The sequence below is a fragment of the Babylonia areolata genome, chromosome 32 (genome assembly GCF_041734735.1).
Source record: "Babylonia areolata isolate BAREFJ2019XMU chromosome 32, ASM4173473v1, whole genome shotgun sequence".
Taxonomy (NCBI): Eukaryota; Metazoa; Mollusca; class Gastropoda; order Neogastropoda; family Buccinidae; genus Babylonia; species Babylonia areolata.
Genome location: NC_134907.1, coordinates 22,714,250 through 22,731,749, shown reverse-complemented (window position 1 = coordinate 22,731,749; position 17,500 = coordinate 22,714,250). Strand labels below are relative to the sequence as shown.

General features: G+C 45.4%; 1 protein-coding gene across 1 annotated transcript in view; it reads right to left on the bottom strand.

Moving 5' to 3' along the window:
• Window positions 1-12,299: 12,299 nt before the first annotated feature.
• The window catches only part of LOC143276618 (carbohydrate sulfotransferase 15-like), an 18,166-nt gene continuing 12,965 nt past the window's right edge, over window positions 12,300-17,500 (bottom strand). Inside the window, exons 8-9 of the mRNA XM_076581230.1 lie at window positions 15,805-15,952; window positions 12,300-14,413 (exon numbers count right to left, since the gene is read on the bottom strand). Of these exons, the coding sequence (XP_076437345.1) occupies window positions 14,226-14,413; window positions 15,805-15,952 (336 nt within the window). The 3' untranslated portion in view covers window positions 12,300-14,225. The remainder of the gene's footprint in view (window positions 14,414-15,804; window positions 15,953-17,500) is intronic.

Genomic DNA, 17,500 nt, shown 5'->3' with positions numbered 1-17,500 from the left:
AAGTCGAACACCTAATCGATTTAGCCAATGTGTCTCCCAAAGTATAGCACAGTATAGTATACACAGCACAGTACAGTACAGTATAGTATTGTATAGTGCGTGTGTGAGAGAATCAGTTAAGTACTGTGTATGGGTGTGGAGTTTTATCTAAATGGAACTTTGTGCGTGTGTCAGTGTGTGTGTGTGGACATTCTTCCAACGCTAGGCTCGAGAGAGACTACCATTTACCCCAACAGTCCGAATTCCAAGATCCTCTGACTGTGACTAAACACGCTCACAAAGATAACAGTGGTATAAACTGTGTCTTGATAGTCTTGGTATCTCACCTGTGTTGCCCTCTCTCTCTCTCCTCCCATACCACCCCCCACCTCTCTCTCTCTCTCCTCCCATACCACCCCCCCACCTCTCTCTCTCTCTCCTCCATACTCCCCCCCCCCACCTCTCTCTCTCTTTCCTCCCATACCACCCCCACCACCTCTCTCCTCCCATACTCCCCCCCCACCTCTCTCTCTCTTTCCTCCCATACCACCCCCCACCTCTCTCTCTCTCTTTTCCTCCCATACCACCCCCCACCTCTCTCTCTCTTTCCTCCCATACCACCCCCCACCTCTCTCTCTCTCTCCTCCCATACCACCCCCCACCTCTCTCTCTCTCTCTCCTCCCATACCACCCCCCACCTCTCTCTCTCTCTCTCCTCCCATACCACCCCCCCACCTCTCTCTCTCTTTCCTCCATACCACCCCCCACCTCTCTCTCTCTTCCTCCCATACCACCCCCCCCACCTCTCTCTCTCTCTCCTCCCATACCCCCCCCCCACCTCTCTCTCTCTCTCTCCTCCCATACCACCCCCCCACCTCTCTCTCTCTCCTCCCATACCACCCCCCACCTCTCTCTCTCTTTCCTCCCATACCCCCCCCCCACCTCTCTCTCTCTCTCTCCTCCCATACCACCCCCCACCTCTCTCTCTCTTTCCTCCCATACCACCCCCCACCTCTCTCTCTCTTTCCTCCCATACCACCCCCCACCTCTCTCTCTCTTTCCTCCCATACCCCCCCCCCCACCTCTCTCTCTCTCTCCTCCCATACCACCCCCCACCTCTCTCTCTCTTTCCTCCCATAACCCCCCCCCACCTCTCTCTTTCTCTCTCCTCCCATACCACCACCCCACCACCTCTCTCTCCTCCCATGCCCCCCCACCTCTCTCTCTCTCTCTCCTCCCATACCACCCCCCACCTCTCTCTCTCTTTCCTCCCATTCCCCCCCCCCACCTCTCTCTCTCTCTCTCCTCCCATACCACCACCCCACCACCTCTCTCTCCTCCCATGCCCCCCCACCTCTCTCTCTTTCCTCCCATACCCCCCCCCCCACACACACACCTCTCTCTCTCCTCCCATACCACCACCCCACCACCTCTCTCTCCTCCCATGCCCCCCCTCTCTCTCTCCTCCCATGCCCCCCCTCCCTCTCTCTCTTTCCTCCCATGCCCCCCCTCTCTCTCTCCTCCCATGCTCTGTCTCTGTCTCTCTCTCTGTCTCCCTCTTCCTCTGTCTATCTGTCTGTGACATTTTTATTCTCATACTATTTTATATGTTGAATTATGCTTCCTTTAGCAATGAGCATTCTCCCCGCCCCGCCCCCCACACCCCCCTCTCTGTTTTATATTCACATTAGTATAGTATTTGTTAACATACATAATGTATGTTTGTGTGCGTGTAAGTGTGCGAGAGAGAGAGAGAGAGAGAGAGAGAGAGAGAGAGAGAGAGAGAGAGAGAGAGAGAGAGAGAGTATTATGTGTTGTTGTTTGTTTTTTCTTTATATGTCGATTATTAATACCATGCTTGTGCCTCTCTGTGTGTGTGTGTGTGTGTGTGTGTGTGTGTGTGTGTGTGTGTTCGTTCCCATGTTCCTCCCATGCCCTCTCTCTGTCTCTGTCTCTCTCTCCTCCCATGCCCTCTCTCTGTCTCTCTCTCCTCCCATGCCCTCTCTCTGTCTCTCTCTCTCCTCCCATGCCCTCTCTCTGTCTCTCTCTCCTCCCATGCCCTCTCTCTGTCTCTGTCTCTCTCTCGTTTCTTTACCCTCCCCCTGATTTTGATCATGTCTGTGTCTGTCTGTCAGTCTCTCAACCGCTGCCGCTCTCTCTCTCTGTCTCTCTGTGCCTGTGTCTGTGTGCCTGTCTGTCTCTCCCTGTCTCTCTGTGTCTTTGTCTGTTTGTCTGTCTGTCACTCCCTATCTGTCTGTCTCTCTGTCACTCCCTGTCTCTGTCTCTCTGTCACTGCCTGTCTCTGTCTGTCTCTCTGTCACTCCCTGTCTATGTCTGTCTCCCTGTCACTCCCTGTCTCTGTCTGTCTCTCTGTCACTCCCTGTCTCTGTCTCTCTGTCACTCCCTGTCTCTGTCTCTCTGTCACTGCCTGTCTCTGTCTGTCTCTCTGTCACTCCCTGTCTCTGTCTGTCTCTCTGTCACTCCCTGTCTCTGTCTCTCTGTCACTCCCTGTCTCTGTCTGTCTCTCTGTCACTCTCTGTCTCTGTCTCTCTGTCACTCCCTGTCTCTGTCCGTCTCTCTGTCACTCTCTGTCTGTCTCTCTGTCACTCTCTGTCTCTGTCTCTCTGTCACTCCCTGTCTCTGTCTCTCTGTCACTCTCTGTCTCTGTCTGTCTCTCTGTCACTCCCTGTCTCTGTCTCTCTGTCACTCCCTGTCTCTGTCTGTCTCTCTGTCACTCCCTGTCTCTGTCTCTCTGTCACTCCCTGTCTCTGTCTGTCTCTCTGTCACTCCCTGTCTCTGTCTGTCTCTCTGTCACTCCCTGTCTCTGTCTGTCTGTCACTCTCTGTCTCTGTCTGTCTGTCTGTCACTCTCTGTCTCTGTCTGTCTGTCTGTCACTCCCTGTCTCTGTCTGTCTCTCTGTCACTCTCTGTCTCTGTCTCTCTGTCACTCCCTGTCTCTGTCTCTCTGTCACTCTCTGTCTCTGTCTGTCTGTCTGTCACTCCCTGTCTCTGTCTGTCTCTCTGTCACTCCCTGTCTCTGTCTCTCTGTCACTCCCTGTCTCTGTCTGTCTCTCTGTCACTCCCTGTCTCTGTCTCTCTGTCACTCCCTGTCTCTGTCTGTCTCTCTGTCACTCCCTGTCTCTGTCTGTCTCTCTGTCACTCCCTGTCTCTGTCTGTCTGTCACTCCCTGTCTCTGTCTCTCTGTCACTCCCTGTCTCTGTCTGTCTCTCTGTCACTCCCTGTCTCTGTCTCTCTGTCACTCCCTGTCTCTGTCTGTCTGTCACTCTCTGTCTCTGTCTCTCTGTCACTCCCTGTCTCTGTCTGTCTCTCTGTCACTCCCTGTCTCTGTCTGTCTGTCACTCCCTGTCTCTGTCTCTCTGTCACTCCCTGTCTCTGTCTGTCTGTCACTCCCTGTCTCTGTCTGTCTGTCACTCTCTGTCTCTGTCTCTCTGTCACTCCCTGTCTCTGTCTGTCTCTCTGTCACTCCCTGTCTCTGTCTGTCTGTCACTCCCTGTCTCTGTCTCTCTGTTACTCCCTGTCTCTGTCTGTCTCTCTGTCACTCCCTGTCTCTGTCTGTCTGTCACTCTCTGTCTCTGTCTCTCTGTCACTCCCTGTCTCTGTCCGTCTCTCTGTCACTCCCTGTCTCTGTCTGTCTGTCACTCTCTGTCTCTCTGTCTGTCTGTCACTCTCTGTCTCTGTCTGTCTCTCTGTCACTCTCTGTCTCTGTCTGTCTCTCTGTCACTCCCTGTCTCTGTCTCTCTGTCACTCCCTGTCTCTGTCTCTCTGTCACTCTCTGTCTCTGTCTGTCTCTCTCTCACTCCCTGTCTCTGTCTCTCTGTCACTCCCTGTCTCTGTCTCTCCGTCACTCCCTGTCTCTGTCTGTCTCTTTCCGTCTCTCTGTGCCTGTGTCTGTCTGTCTGTCACTCACACACACACACACACACACACACACACACACACACACACAGAGAGAGAGAGAGAGAGAGGGAGGGAGAGAGAGAGAGAGAGAGAGAGAGAGAGAGAGAGAGAGACACTGTCTGTCTTTTCTCATTATTTCTACTTCTCAATCTATCTATCGATCGATCGATCTCGCCCTCCCACCCTCCTTTTATCTCCTTCACACATACACCTTCTCCCCCCCCACCCCTCTCTCTCCCTCCATCCCACTCCTCCCCCCCCCACGGCCCTCCCCCCTCCTCCCCCCTCTCCCCTCGCCCCCCCCCCCCCCCCCCCCCCCCCCCGCCCCCTCTCTCTCTGTCTCAGGTGTGTTCGGATTTCCGCACAACCAGCATATCTTGGTTGGGAGGCGTTCCTCACCTCCACTTCAGCAGAAGACAGGGGGGCGGTGGACAGGTGAAAACTATGGTACCATCACTTTCTCGAAAGTGAACTTTTTGTGTGTGATAGATGACTGAATTTTGCTGTCTCGTTTTTTGTTGTTGTTTTTTTGTCGTCGTTGTTGGGGTTTCTTTTTTGTTTGTCTGTTTGTTTTGTTTTTTTTCCACACAGATCTTGATTTTATTACCATTTAGAAAAAAAAAGTCTTCAACGTGAAAGTAGATGTGTGTGTGTGTGTGTGTGTGTGTGTCTGTGCGTGTGGTGCGTGTGTGTGTGCGCGCGCGTGCGTGGTTGTGCGTGTGTGTGTGTGTGTGTGTGTGTGTGTGCGTACGTGCGTGTGCTTGTGTTTGTATGCGTGTGTGTGTGTGTGTGTGTGTGTGTGTGTGTGTGTGTGTGTGTGTGAGGAGGAGGAGGCAGGAAAGAAAAGAACACACGGGAAGGGAATGACAAAGAGAAGGAAGAAGAAGAAGAGGAAGAAGAAGAGGAGGAGGAGAAGAAAAAGTATCCAATTCAATCCAGTTCAGTTCAATTCAATGCAATCAAGACATTCCTTCATACATACATACATACATACATACATACATACATACATACATACATAGAAAGACAGACGGATATATAGACATATAGACAGAGTTAAACAGACAGACAGACAGATAGATAGATAGACAGATATATATATATATATATATATATATATATATATATATATATATATATATATATATATATATATATACAGAAAACAGACACTAAGATAGCCAGATAGAAAGATAGCTAGCTAGCTAGCTAGCTAGACAGATAGCTAGATAGATAGATCAAGCAATTAAAAACAACATATTCTTCAAGTGGAACAGACTGGTTTGCCTCCACGCTAACGAACACAAACCAATCCTCAGTCAAAAACATTTTCCATTCTATTGACACTTCTGACCGACCACACCTCACCCCACCCCTTCCCCCCTCCCTCACCCCCAACCACAGTTCGTTCCATCATCACCCCCACGCACACAGCAGCATTCGTGTTGCTGAGGCGATCACGTGCCACGAATCGTTTTTCATTGGACGCAGCGGCACGTGTCACTTTCAACTCCGTTTTTAATGGCTGAAGAGACAAATGTCGATGTTCATTTCTGACTCTCTCATCATCCTACGCGAAACTGACGTCATCGAAGGATTGTTTCTTGAGTGTGACGGAGAAAACACACACCGCACATAAAACGTCAGTTCACCCAGACACAAGACAGATCGACTGGTCAGACGGGACGGGTTCCAGGGAAAGCGTTTCCATTTCTGTTCTTTCTCTGGGAGGAGTCTTCGAACAGTTTTCTTTGAACAGTGTTTGTGGTCAGTTCGGATTGAAAGAAACCAAACCAGAAAAGCACAGGTCGCTATGCGGTGGAGTGTTCAGGTTCTGTGCCTTCTCCTGAGTCACGTCGTGTCTGTGTGTGTTGGTAAGTCAAGAGAAAGATTATACTTTAGTGATGATGATAACGATGGTGATAATTGTCATGATGATGATGACAATGGTAGTGGTGGTGGTGGTGATGATGGTGGTTATTATGATAGTGGTGATGAATGTCAGTGACAATGATAAAAAGTGATAATTAGTAATGATAATAATAGTAACATCAACAATAACAACAATAGTGTTACGACAACAACATTTACTACTACTACCACTACGCCACCATTCATGCCTGTGTGTGTGTGCGTGCGCGCGCGTGTATGTGTGCAGGTTTCCGGTGTCACGTGTGTTCCTACAGTGCCAACACAGACAAGAACCGAGACTGCATTGATGCTCTGGACACGCTTACCGCCCCTGGGAACTTCTACCCCTGCAACAGATCTTGCATCATCCAGGAGAACTATTCCCTTGGTCAGTGAGTTCAGTGAGTTAGATGACAGCTATTCCCTTGGTCAGTGGGTTAGATGACAGCTATTCCCTTGGTCAGTGAGTTAGATGACAGCTATTCCCTTGGTCAGTGAGTTAGATGACAGCTATTCCCTTGGTCAGTGAGTTCAGTGAGTTAGATGACAGCTATTCCTCTGGTCAGTGGGTTAGATGACAGCTATTCCCTTGGTCAGTGAGTTAGATGACAGCTATTCCCTTGGTCAGTGAGTTAGATGACAGCTGGTCAGTGGGTTAGATGACAGCTATTCCCCTGGTCAGTGAGTTAGATAACAGCTATTCCCTTGGTCAGTGAGTTAGATGACAGCTATTCCCTTGGTCAGTGGGTGAGATGACAGCTATTCCCTTGGTCAGTGGGTGAGATGACAGCTATTCCCTTGGTCAGTGGGTGAGATGACAGCTATTCCCTTGGTCAGTGAGTTAGATGACAGCTATTCCCTTGGTCAGTGGGTGAGATGACAGCTATTCCTCTGGTCAGTGTGTTAGATGACAGCTATTCCCTTGGTCAGTGAGTTAGATGACAGTTATTCCTCTGGTCAGTGAGTTAGATGACAGCTATTCCCTTGGTCAGTGGGTGAGATGACAGCTATTCCTCTGGTCAGTGGGTTAGATGACAGCTATTCCCTTGGTCAGTGAGTTAGATGACAGTTATTCCTCTGGTCAGTGAGTTAGATGACAGCTATTCCCTTGGTCAGTGAGTTAGATGACAGTTATTCCTCTGGTCAGTGGGTGAGATGACAGCTATTCCCTTGGTCAGTGAGTTAGATGACAGTTATTCCTCTGGTCAGTGTGTTAGATGACAGCTATTCCCTTGGTCAGTGAGTTAGATGACAGTTATTCCTCTGGTCAGTGTGTTAGATAACAGCTATTCCCTTGGTCAGTGGGTTAGATGACAGTTATTCCTCTGGTCAGTGTGTTAGATGACAGCTATTCCCTTGGTCAGTGGGTTAGATGACAGTTATTCCTCTGGTCAGTGTGTTAGATGACAGCTATTCCCTTGGTCAGTGAGTTAGATGACAGCTATTCCCTTGGTCAGTAGGTGAGATGACAGCTATTCCTCTGGTCAGTGGGTGAGATGACAGCTATTCCTCTGGTCAGTGGGTGAGATGACAGCTATTAGATTTCATATGTTCAACAGAAGTCCGACCAGCTTGTGAGCAATTGTGAGAACTGGGTTAAAAGCTGTTTGAACAAAGTGGGCAAAACATCTGGGGAGAAATGTCCACACGAATACCGTTGCTATCACAGATGTATCATAACTCTGCTGTGCTGATAGCCTGGTCAAGACAGATGTATTATAACTCTGCTGTGCTGATAGCCTGGTCAAGCTATGTTCCCAACAGAAAGGAACGCCACTCACTGAGGCCGATACGGACTCTATACTCTGTGTTCACCGTCCTTCTTCTGTGTTCGTGGGCCACAACCCACGTTCATTGGTATTCGTGCACGAGTGACCTCTTTTTAGTATAAAATATTCATCTTTTTTCATGTCATTAATTTATTCCTTTCATTTTTCACGTATGGTCATCTTCATCCCTCCATGTATACACCCATACTTCGTTTTCCGGGGCGTGCATTGCAGGGTATGATCGTGTTTCTATATACCTACATTGATAGTGGGATCTTTAATGTACTTTATCTTCTGCATAAATATACAAATATACAAATGCACACACACGCGCGCGCGCGCACACACACACACACACACACACACACACACACACGCACACATACACACACTAAAAAGTAGATGTTAAACTACACAACCTGATGGCCACATATCTGTATTATTTAAAATGTCATATATATATATATATATATATATGTGTGTGTGTGTGTGTGTGTGTGTGTGTGTGTGTGTGTGACAGTTGTAATAATACAGACGTGCGACCATATCTCTATCTGTCTGTCCTTTCTATCTACCCGTCTATCTATAGATAAGTAAATAGACAGATATGTAAACAGATTGACAGATGAAAATGCCGTACACACTCTTCCCCCACCAGAAAATAAATGGCTACTTTTATGTATCCCCTTAAATTTTTGCCCATATGGCTCCGTTAGGAGAGTATGACATGCAAAGGTATATTTGTGATATACATGAATAGTCTGGAATAGAAATATCAAGGTAGGTGCTCATGAATGTATGAGAGGTTACGTGTTTGTGTCCGTGTATTTCGGTTTGCATGTTATTTCCCTATTTCTTTTCTCAGTTTTCTTTCAGCACTTGCGTAAGTTGAATTATCGCCCTTGACATGAGGGCTGTAAATTTGCTGATAAGATTGTCTCTCTTTATCATGAATCTGTTCTGCTTCCCTTTTTTTTTTTTTTTTAATCTGCATTGTTGTTTTGTGTTACAGAAGAGCAGAAAGTGACGTCATACATACGTACGTGTAACTCAGTGACGAAAACCGGATATTGCGTCAAAGACACATGGAACCTCGTCTGCTTCTTCGCATGCATCGGCGAACTGTGCAACAACTATCATGGAGAGTTGCATTCTGTCTTACCGGTACAGGATCCCCGCGTTGACAGGGATACAGTGGATGGTGGTTCAGGCAGCGGTAACAATGGATCATATCGTGTAAATGGGGTCTTGGGACTGCTGGCATGCAATCTTCTGATGATTTGGGTTTGGTGGGATGCCATAAGCCACTAGTTTTCTTCATGGTCTTATTTTTGAAAAGACGCGCGCGCGCGCGCGCGTGTGTGTGTGTTTTCTTTTACATTGTTTGGGGTGAAATGTGTGATAGATTAAAAAAAAACAAAAAAAAAACAAACAAACAAAAAAAAACCCCCAACAAAACAACAATGGCATTATTGGTTGAAGGAATATGTGGGGTTATGATTTGCTTTGGTTTTCGGGTTCGTAGCTGATTAATCACCAGTCATCACACCTACAGTAGCTGCTGATTAATCACCAGTCATCACACCTACAGTAGCTGATTAATCACCAGTCATCACACCTACAGTAGATGATTGATCATCAGCCATCACACCTACAGTAGATGATTAATCATCAGCCATCACACCTACAGTAGATGATTAATCACCAGTCATCACACCTACAGTAGCTGATTAATCACCAGTCATCACACCTACAGTAGATGATTAATCATCAGCCATCACACCTACAGTAGATGATTAATCACCAGTCATCACACCTACAGTAGCTGATTAATCACCAGTCATCACACCTACAGTAGATGATTAATCATCAGCCATCACACCTACAGTAGATGATTAATCACCAGTCATCACACCTACAGTAGCTGATTAATCAGCAGCCATCACACCTACAGTAGCTGATTAATCACCAGTCATCACACCTACAGTAGCTGATTAATCACCAGTCATCACACCTACAGTAGATGATTAATCACCAGTCATCACACCTACAGTAGATGATTAATCACCAGCCATCACACCTACAGTAGATGATTAATCACCAGTCATCACACTACACACCTACAGTAGATGATTAATCACCAGTCATCACACCTACAGTAGATGATTAATCACCAGTCATCACACTACACACCTACAGTAGATGATTAATCACCAGTCATCACACCTACAGTAGATGATTAATCACCAGTCATCACACTACACACCTACAGTAGATGATTAATCACCAGTCATCACACCTACAGTAGATGATTAATCACCAGTCATCACACTACACACCTACAGTAGATGATTAATCACCAGTCATCACACCTACAGTAGATGATTAATCACCAGTCATCACACCTACAGTAGATGATTAATCACCAGTCATCACACTACACACCTACAGTAGATGATTAATCACCAGCCATCACACTACACACCTACAGTAGATGATTAATCACCAGTCATCACACCTACAGTAGATGATTGATCATCAGCCATCACACCTACAGTAGCTGATTAATCACCAGTCATCACACCTACAGTAGATGATTAATCATCAGCCATCACACCTACAGTAGCTGATTAATCATCAGCCATCACACCTACAGTAGATGATTAATCACCAGTCATCACACCTACAGTAGATGATTGATCATCAGCCATCACACCTACAGTAGATGATTAATCACCAGTCATCACACCTACAGTAGATGATTGATCATCAGCCATCACACCTACAGTAGATGATTGATCACCAGTCATCACACCTACAGTAGATGATTAATCATCAGCCATCACACCTACAGTAGATGATTGATCATCAGCCATCACACCTACAGTAGATGATTGATCACCAGCCATCACACTACACACCTACAGTAGATGATTGATCATCAGCCATCACACCTACAGTAGCTGATTAATCACCAGTCATCACACCTACAGTAGATGATTAATCACCAGTCATCACACCTACAGTAGATGATTGATCACCAGCCATCACACTACACACCTACAGTAGCTGATTAATCACCAGTCATCACACCTACAGTAGATGATTAATCACCAGTCATCACACTACACACCTACAGTAGATGATTGATCATCAGTCATCACACCTACAGTAGATGATTAATCACCAGTCATCACACCTACAGTAGATGATTAATCACCAGTCATCACACCTACAGTAGATGATTGATCACCAGTCATCACACCTACAGTAGATGATTAATCACCAGTCATCACACCTACAGTAGATGATTGATCACCAGCCATCACACTACACACCTACAGTAGCTGATTAATCACCAGTCATCACACCTACAGTAGATGATTAATCACCAGTCATCACACCTACAGTAGATGATTAATCACCAGCCATCACACCTACAGTAGATGATTAATCACCAGTCATCACACCTACAGTAGATGATTGATCATCAGCCATCACACCTACAGTAGATGATTAATCAGCAGCCATCACACCTACAGTAGATGATTAATCACCAGTCATCACACCTACAGTAGATGATTAATCATCAGCCATCACACCTACAGTAGATGATTAATCATCAGCCATCACACCTACAGTAGCTGATTAATCACCAGTCATCACACCTACAGTAGATGATTAATCACCAGTCATCACACCTACAGTAGATGATTAATCACCAGTCATCACACCTACAGTAGATGATTAATCACCAGTCATCACACTACACACCTACAGTAGATGATTAATCACCAGTCATCACACCTACAGTAGATGATTAATCACCAGTCATCACACCTACAGTAGATGATTAATCATCAGTCATCACACCTACAGTAGATGATTGATCACCAGTCATCACACCTACAGTAGATGATTAATCATCAGCCATCACACTACACACCTACAGTAGATGATTAATCACCAGTCATCACACTACACACCTACAGTAGATGATTGATCATCAGCCATCACACCTACAGTAGATGATTAATCACCAGTCATCACACCTACAGTAGATGATTAATCACCAGTCATCACACCTACAGTAGATGATTAATCACCAGTCATCACACCTACAGTAGATGATTAATCACCAGTCATCACACTACACACCTACAGTAGATGATTAATCACCAGTCATCACACCTACAGTAGATGATTAATCACCAGTCATCACACCTACAGTAGATGATTAATCACCAGTCATCACACCTACAGTAGATGATTGATCACCAGTCATCACACCTACAGTAGATGATTAATCATCAGCCATCACACCTACAGTAGATGATTAATCACCAGTCATCACACCTACAGTAGATGATTGATCACCAGCCATCACACTACACACCTACAGTAGATGATTAATCACCAGTCATCACACCTACAGTAGATGATTAATCACCAGTCATCACACCTACAGTAGATGATTAATCACCAGTCATCACACCTACATACAAAGCAGGCAAACGCAGGAAAATAGCACACACACACACACACACACACACACACACACACACACACACACACACACACATCCGTGTCTGTGAGTGCGTGCGTTCTTCCGTTTAAAGTCTGTCCACAATTATGATTTTAGACGGCCCTGCCCCTCCTTCCCTCCAGTTAAAAAACAAACAAAAAACAACAACAACAACAACACACACACACACACACCAAAAAGGTAGTAACAGCACTTTAATACATGACACACTGACCGCATTTCACCCAGGTTCAGGGGTCAAGGGGTTAAACTGGTCATCACCTTTGTGTGCTGAGCGAACATTCTAGAGGTCCAGGTCCGTGTCATCATCAACGTCGTCGTCGTCGTTCCAAAGCAATCACAGGAAATCAACAAGGGAAACAGTAACAGCAACAAGAACAACTACAATAATGACTATATATATATGTGTGTGAAACAGTTGTCTTTGTAAGGTAAATTCCACAGCTTCTTTCACTCCCCCCCCCACCCCCCCAAAAAAAGGAAGAATTAAAAAGAAAGAAGACCCACTGATTAATCAAACTGTGTCATTAATCAAGGCTAATCTTTACACGTCTGTACACGTATATATAAAGCTTACAACATCGTAGTCTGATGTAAGGTAGATTCAACACCTTTCAATCACACACTTTTTGTTGTTGTTGGGTTGTTGTTGTTGTTTTTTTTTTTTAAATGGTCACAAAGAAGGCAGGGGCTAACTGGTGATATCAATGAAACCTCCACACACCCTTACACGTATAACACAAAGCTTACAACACATCAGTCTTTCATAAGGTAAGTTCTACACCTGCTTTCAATCAACACAAAGCTTACAACACATCAGTCTTTCATAAGGTAAGTTCTACACCTGCTTTCAATCAACACAAAACTTACAACACATCAGTCTTTCATAAGGTAAGTTCTACACCTGCTTTCAATCAACACAAAGCTTACAACACATCAGTCTTTCATAAGGTAAGCTCTACACCTGCTTTCAATCACACACTTATAAAAAAAATCAACAACAAAAAAAGAGCTCGTTATAAAGAAAGCGGACCCATTAATTAATCAGTCGGTGATATAAATCAAGGTTGATTTTTACACTTCTTTACACGTGTATATATATATATAATGATTCTGCAAAACAGATGTCTTTTGTAGGGTAAATTCCACACATTCGTTCAATCACGCAGTTAACACGGTAAAAAGGTAATCACGGAGAAAGCAGACCTGTCGAATTAATCAATTAGTAATATTGATCAATGCTGATCTGTGCACGTCCTCACATGAATTATCTAGCTTGTAACACTGTTGTCTTTTGAATGGTGATTCACACATATTCTTTCAGTTATACACTTATTGAACAAAACAAAAATCATAACAACGAAAGCAGACCTTCAAACAGCGATGTCATTTCTTTTTATTTACTCCTTTGAATGCGAACAAAACTACACGAGTTTTGGTGGGGATATGCACAAAGTCATAAATGGACAAAGTCGTCAAATGTCAGTGAAACAGTTGCAAAAGTGAGTGAGTTATGAAGACTGAAATGAAAGTGTGGGTAACCTTTGAAGGTTAAGTAATCAACTGATGATATTAATCAAGGGTGATTTTAAAACCTTCTTTCGCGTGTATAATCATGTTTCAGCCTGCGACACAGCTGTCTTTTGTGAGTATTATTCCACACCTTGGTTCACTCACTCACTTCTCAATAAATAAACAGATTTTTTTTCAAAAAGATAAATAGATAGATAAATGAACAAATAAATAAATAAATAAAAGAAGCTAATCGCAAAGAAAGCAGACCCACTGATTAATCAGCCAGCCGTAACATAATCGTCCTTACACGAAAATACAAAACGTACAACATAGTTGTCTTTTGCAAGGTTGATACCACACCTTTCAATCACACTCATCAAAAAACAACAATTAAAAAAAAGGTGGGGTTGGGGGTCTTTACAAAAAGAAAGCGGAACCATTAATCAATCAATTAATGATAAATCAATCGATTAATCAACTAATTAAGACTGATCTGTCCACGTCCATCGTCCTCCTTGAGCAGTCTGGGCCAAGACAAGAAAGCAGAGAACCATTAATCAATCGATTTATTAATCAACTGACAACTGATTAAGGCTGATCCTTCCACGTCCAGCGCTCCTCTTTGAGTAGTCGTGCCAGCCGCTCGTTGAAGGGCTTGTAGAATGCCTGCAGCATGAAGAGCGACTTGTTCATCATGGGACCCACGTCATAGTTCTTCCCCGCGTTGACGATGTTGATGGCCCCGATGTCATCCAGCTCCGTCTTCGTCAGGGGACCTGGGAGGGAGGGAGGGGGGTGGTGGGGAGGGAGGGGGTGTGGTGGAGGGTGGGTGTGGAGCGGGCTGATTATTGAGCTGGTGGCTGCAGTTTGGTTGTTGGTGTTGTGTTGGGTGGTGTGTTGGGTGGTGTGTTGGTGTTGTGTTGGGTGGTGTGGTGTGATGACTATCTGGTGGTGCGGTGTGGCGTGGTATGGTGTGATGTGGGGGCGGGGTGGTAGTCGGGTGGTGTGGTGTGGTGGTATGATATGGTATGTCATGTGGTGGTATGGTGTTATATGGTATAGTGTAATAGTATGGTGTGGTGTATGGTGTGGTGTGGTGTGGAATGGTGTGGTGTGGTGTGGTGTGGTGTGGAATGGTATGGTGTGGTGTGGAATGGTTTGGTGTGGAATGGTATGGTATGATATTATAATGTAATGTATCGTGTTTTCAATGTTGATGGCCGTCACGACATCCACCTTGTTAGCATTTGTAGTGTGCTGTGCTGACATTGCTGTGCTGTGCCGTGCTGTGGTGTGTTGACTGTGCTGAACTGACTGTGACGTGGTGTGCTGTGCTGTGTTGTGTGCTGTGTTGACTGTGCTGAACTGATTGTGACGTGGTGTGCTGTGCTGTGTTGTGTGCTGTGTTGACTGTGCTGAACTGACTGTGACGTGGTGTGCTGTGCTGTGTTGTGTGCTGTGTTGACTGTGCTGAACTGATTGTGACGTGGTGTGCTGTGCTGTGCTGTACTGTACTGTGCTGTACTGACTGTGGTGTACTGTGATGTGCTGTGCTGACTGTGATGTGCTGTGTTGACAGTGCTGTGCTGTGCTGTGCTGTGTTGACTGTGCTGTACTGTGCTGAACTGTACTTTGCTGACTGTGCTGTACTGTGCTGTACTTTGCTGACTGTGCTGTACTGACAGTACTGTGCTGACAGTGCTGTGCTGACAGTGCTGTACTGTGCTGACAGTGCTGTACTGTGCTGTGCTGACTGCTGTGCTGCCCTGTACTGTATTACACTTAATTAATACACACACATACGCGCGCGCTTGCGCGCAATCACATACACATTCACACATGCACGCGCACCCCACAGCATAACACAACACACACAAGACAACATAAGCTGCTTCCCTCCAATTTTCCCTCCACCTCCATGAACACTACATATACAACACAAAGCTTTTTTTCCCTCCACCTCCACAACCATATAACACGAAGCTTTTTTTTTCCCCTCGTCTAATACCACCTGACAATGGAAAAGCGTTAAACTAAAAGATAAACACACTTCCCTCCCCAACACACACACACACACACACACACGCACGCACGCACACACACACACACACACGCACGCACGCACACACACACGCACACACACACACACACACACAACGGCACTCACTCAGTTCCAGAAAGCGATAGATCCTCTCCAGTTCTACAGGGATATTTGGGGAATAGTCCTCCATCCTGGCCACGTAGATCTGCTTTCTCGGGAAGATACGGAACCAGTCTTCCAGAAACACGGAGTACAACCCCTCATGAATCATGATCTGTAAGCACACCAACATGGAGTACAATCCCTCATGGATCATGATCTGTAAGCACACCAACATGGAGTACAATCCCTCATGAATCATGATCTGTAAGCACACCAACATGGAGTACAACTCCAGGTGAATCATGATCTGTAAGCACACCAACATGGAGTACAACCCCTCATGAATCATGATCTGTAAGCACACCAACATGGAGTACAACTCCAGGTGAATCATGATCTGTAAGCACACCAACATGGAGTACAACCCCTCATGAATCATGATCTGTAAGCACACCAACATGGAGTACAACCCCTCATGAATCATGATCTGTAAGCACACCAACATGGAGCACAATCCTTCATGAATCATGATCTGTAAGCACACCAACATGGAGTACAATCCTTCATGAATCATGATCTGTAAGCACACCAACATGGAGTACAACCCCTCATGAATCATGATCTGTAAGCACACCAACATGGAGTACAACCCCTCATGAATCATGATCTGTAAGCACACCAACATGGAGTACAACCCCTCATGAATCATGATCTGTAAGCACACCAACATGGAGTACAATCCTTCATGAATCATGATCTGTAAGCACACCAACATGGAGTACAACCCCTCATGAATCATGATCTGTAAGCACACCAACATGGAGTACAACCCTCATGAATCATGATCTGTAAGCACACCAACATGGAGTACAACCCCTCATGAATCATGATCTGTAAGCACACCAACATGGAGTACAACCCTCAGGTGAATCATGATCTGTAAGCACACCAACATGGAGTACAACCCTCATGAATCATGATCTGTAAGCACACCAACATGGAGTACAACCCCTCATGAATCATGATCTGTAAGCACACCAACATGGAGTACAACCCTTCATGAATCATGATCTGTAAGCACACCAACATGGAGTACAACCCTTCATGAATCATGATCTGTAAGCACACCAACATGGAGTACAATCCCTCATGGATCATGATCTGTAAGCACACCAACATGGAGTACAATCCTTCATGAATCATGATCTGTAAGCACACCAACATGGAGTACAATCCTTCATGAATCATGATCTGTAAGCACACCAACATGGAGTACAATCCCTCATGGATCATGATCTGTAAGCACACCAACATGGAGTACAACCCTTCATGAATCATGATCTGTAAGCACACCAACATGGAGTACAATCCTTCATGAATCATGATCTGTAAGCACACCAACATGGAGTACAACCCCTCATGAATCATGATCTGTAAGCACACCAACATGGAGCACAATCCTTCATGGATCATGATCTGTAAGCACACCAACATGGAGTACAACTCCTAGTGAATCATGATCTGTAAGCACACCAACATGGAGTACAACTCCTAGTGAATCATGATCTGTAAGCACACCAACATGGAGTACAACCCTTCATGAATCATGATCTGTAAGCACACCAACATGGAGTACAACCCTTCATGAATCATGATCTGTAAGCACACCAACATGGAGTACAATCCTTCATGAATCATGATCTGTAAGCACACCAACATA